The sequence below is a fragment of the Elephantulus edwardii genome, unplaced genomic scaffold, assembly GCF_000299155.1.
Source record: "Elephantulus edwardii isolate Elephantulus edwardi_28Jun2011 unplaced genomic scaffold, EleEdw1.0 scaffold00129, whole genome shotgun sequence".
Lineage (NCBI taxonomy): Eukaryota > Metazoa > Chordata > Mammalia > Macroscelidea > Macroscelididae > Elephantulus > Elephantulus edwardii.
The window spans coordinates 4,515,674-4,518,107 of NW_006399879.1; the positions used below are offsets into that span (position 1 = coordinate 4,515,674).

The window sequence follows — 2,434 nt, forward strand, 5'->3', positions numbered from 1 at the left end:
ATCGGTCCCATGTGGGTCCGCCCATCGGTCCCATGTGGGTCCGCCCATCGGTCCCATGTGGGTCCGCCCATCGGTCCCATGTGGGTCCGCCCATCAGGCCATGTAGGTCAGCGTAGAGCTGAGCTCCAGGGGCTTGCTGTGACCAGATTTTCACATCAGTCACCAGGCCTTTCTCCCAGGGTGCTCTCAGCCCTCCGGTCAGCGGCCCACACTGGGGGTCAGCTGCGTGGGCAGACGAGGCAGAGCGGCCCAGGGCCCTGACTCTCCAGGGACGAGATGGAGCACATCTTGGGGGCTGGTGCTGATGAGGGCAGACGGGGGAGACCTGACCCCCAAGCTCCGCCTCCCTTGCAGTTTAAGGAGTCTGCCCTGAGGAAGCAGTCGTTGTACCTCAAATTCGACCCGCTGCTGAGAGACAGTCCCAGCAGATTGGTTCCAGTGGTCACAGAGAACGGCAGGTGAGGCGCCCCTCTGTCTGTCCCTGACGCTTTAGTGCAGAGACGAGGGCACTGTGCAGCTAGGCGGGCTGCTTGTCCCCCAAGTTCTGAGCCCTGAGCAGCTGAGGCGACGATGCTGACGCCCCGGCGGCCTTACTTGGTGGTGAGGAGCCTGGAAGTTTGTAGAGGGACTCAGGGGAGCCAGGTGGGTGAGTGGCCGGCTCTGCGGAGCTGACACCTGCTCCCGGAGTGTCCCTGCTAGCCGGTGTCCCCTGGGGGGAGGAGGCATGTTGGTTACTGCATTCCCTGAGCAGATTAAAGACGCAGACCACAGAACAGAGGCTTTAGGAGGAGGCTGGCAAAACGTGGCCGCCGGGGACAGCCCTCCTCCTGTGTGCGGGTGTGAGCAGGTGTGACAGGGTCGTGTGGCCACCAAGCTAAAAGCACGAGCTCTCTGACCTTTGAGCAGCAGACCGGCCAGCCCCTGCTCTCGAGTTGGGAAGGGCAGAGTTATGCGGGTCTGAGGTGCATGTAGGCCTGGGGGCCGCGGGGAATGTTTGCTGGCCGACTGTGACAGACTTGTGAACCCCGAGATTCACAGACGGGTCAGCACCAGGTCGCGTCTGCAGCTGAGGCCACAGTGCAGTTTGTATGCGTGACTGCGACCAAGCAGCGGCCCTTTGCGTGCTGGTACCCAAAACGACAGGACTGGACGCTGGGGACAGAAGGCCCAGGCACTGTCCACACCAGGAGGGTCTCCTGCATTATTCTGATTTGTTGAGGATGCAGACAGCTGATGAACAGTTCCTGCGCTTGGCTTGTGGCTTGGTCCTAAGTTTAAACAGACCCTTAACCAGATGGGCTGACCCAGTGACTGCAGCAGTGGGCTCGAGCATGTCAGATGGGGAGGCCAGCGCAGGTTTTGCTGTTCGCAGGGTCACTAAGCGTCATACTTGACTCAGTGGCACTTAACAACAAGGCAGAGCGTCATGCTTGGCGTATAGGGGGTCAGTAAGAGAGAGGAAGACCTCCACCAGATGGGCTGACCAGGGACTGTAGCGCTGGGTTCGAGTGTGTCGGGCGGTGAGGATGGGACGGGATGCAGACGTGTTGTCACAGGGTCACTGTGAGTGGTACCTGACAGCACCTAACAAGGTTTAAGCAAATGGGGGGCTTGGTTGAGACTAGGCCCTTTGACTCTGTCCTGTTTGGTACAAGTTGCGGAGCCGTCGGCTGCAGCCCCCCGTCCTCTGTCCCCAGCATTCAGGCGGAGAGCACCGCAGCCCCGGGAGGCCCGCCCCCACCAGAAGCCAGGCTGGTGGAGTTCGACTTCCTAGGCGCTCTGGATGTCCCCGTGAGTACTGTGTCCTCTCTGTGTCCAGAAGTGAGGCCGCTCAGGACCCAGCCTGTCCCTTCTTCAGGGAGCTGGCCCCTTTAGGGGTGAAATGGCAGGGCGTTGCCCTCCGAGCGGCCCTGCCTGGGGGACTAGGTCACGCGTCTCTTTGCTGGAGGGTCTCGGGTGGGCCGGCGGGAGATGAGGCTGGGAAACGTGCAGGACAGCTTGTCTCTGAACTGTGTGTTCTGCAGGCGCCAAGCCCTGGCCTGGGGGGCCTGGGGCCTGGGGGCCCGCCTTTGCCTGTGGGTCACATCGTGGACGTGCTGCAGTACAGTCAGAAGGACCTGGATGCCGCGGTGAGGACCACCGGCCGGGGGACACGGGTGAGGGGGGGCCTGTGTCCCTGGGTGCTGGTGGCTTCAAGGTGCTAGTCGTCATGGAGCAGGGTCCCTGCTCAAGGTTCCTATAACTTGGAGTTGTCACTGGAGACGCGTGGAGACCTGTCACATCCTGTCCCCAGCTCACCGCTGGCCCCTGGGTGTTGTGTGCAGGTGAGAAGCCTGCAGGAGGAGAACCTGGAGCTGAAGAACAGGTGTGAGGAGCTCCATGCCAAGAACCAGGAGATGGGGTAAGAACCAGGAGATACGGGGTAAGAACCAGG

The 2,434-nt window shown here is 61.5% G+C and overlaps 1 protein-coding gene across 1 annotated transcript in view; it reads left to right on the forward strand.

The window, feature by feature from the left end:
* The window catches only part of TACC3 (transforming, acidic coiled-coil containing protein 3), a 14,339-nt gene that overhangs the window by 6,664 nt on the left and 5,241 nt on the right, over window positions 1–2,434 (forward strand). Inside the window, exons 7-10 of the mRNA XM_006893651.1 lie at window positions 355–458; window positions 1,698–1,791; window positions 2,025–2,129; window positions 2,325–2,401. Of these exons, the coding sequence (XP_006893713.1) occupies window positions 355–458; window positions 1,698–1,791; window positions 2,025–2,129; window positions 2,325–2,401 (380 nt within the window). The remainder of the gene's footprint in view (window positions 1–354; window positions 459–1,697; window positions 1,792–2,024; window positions 2,130–2,324; window positions 2,402–2,434) is intronic.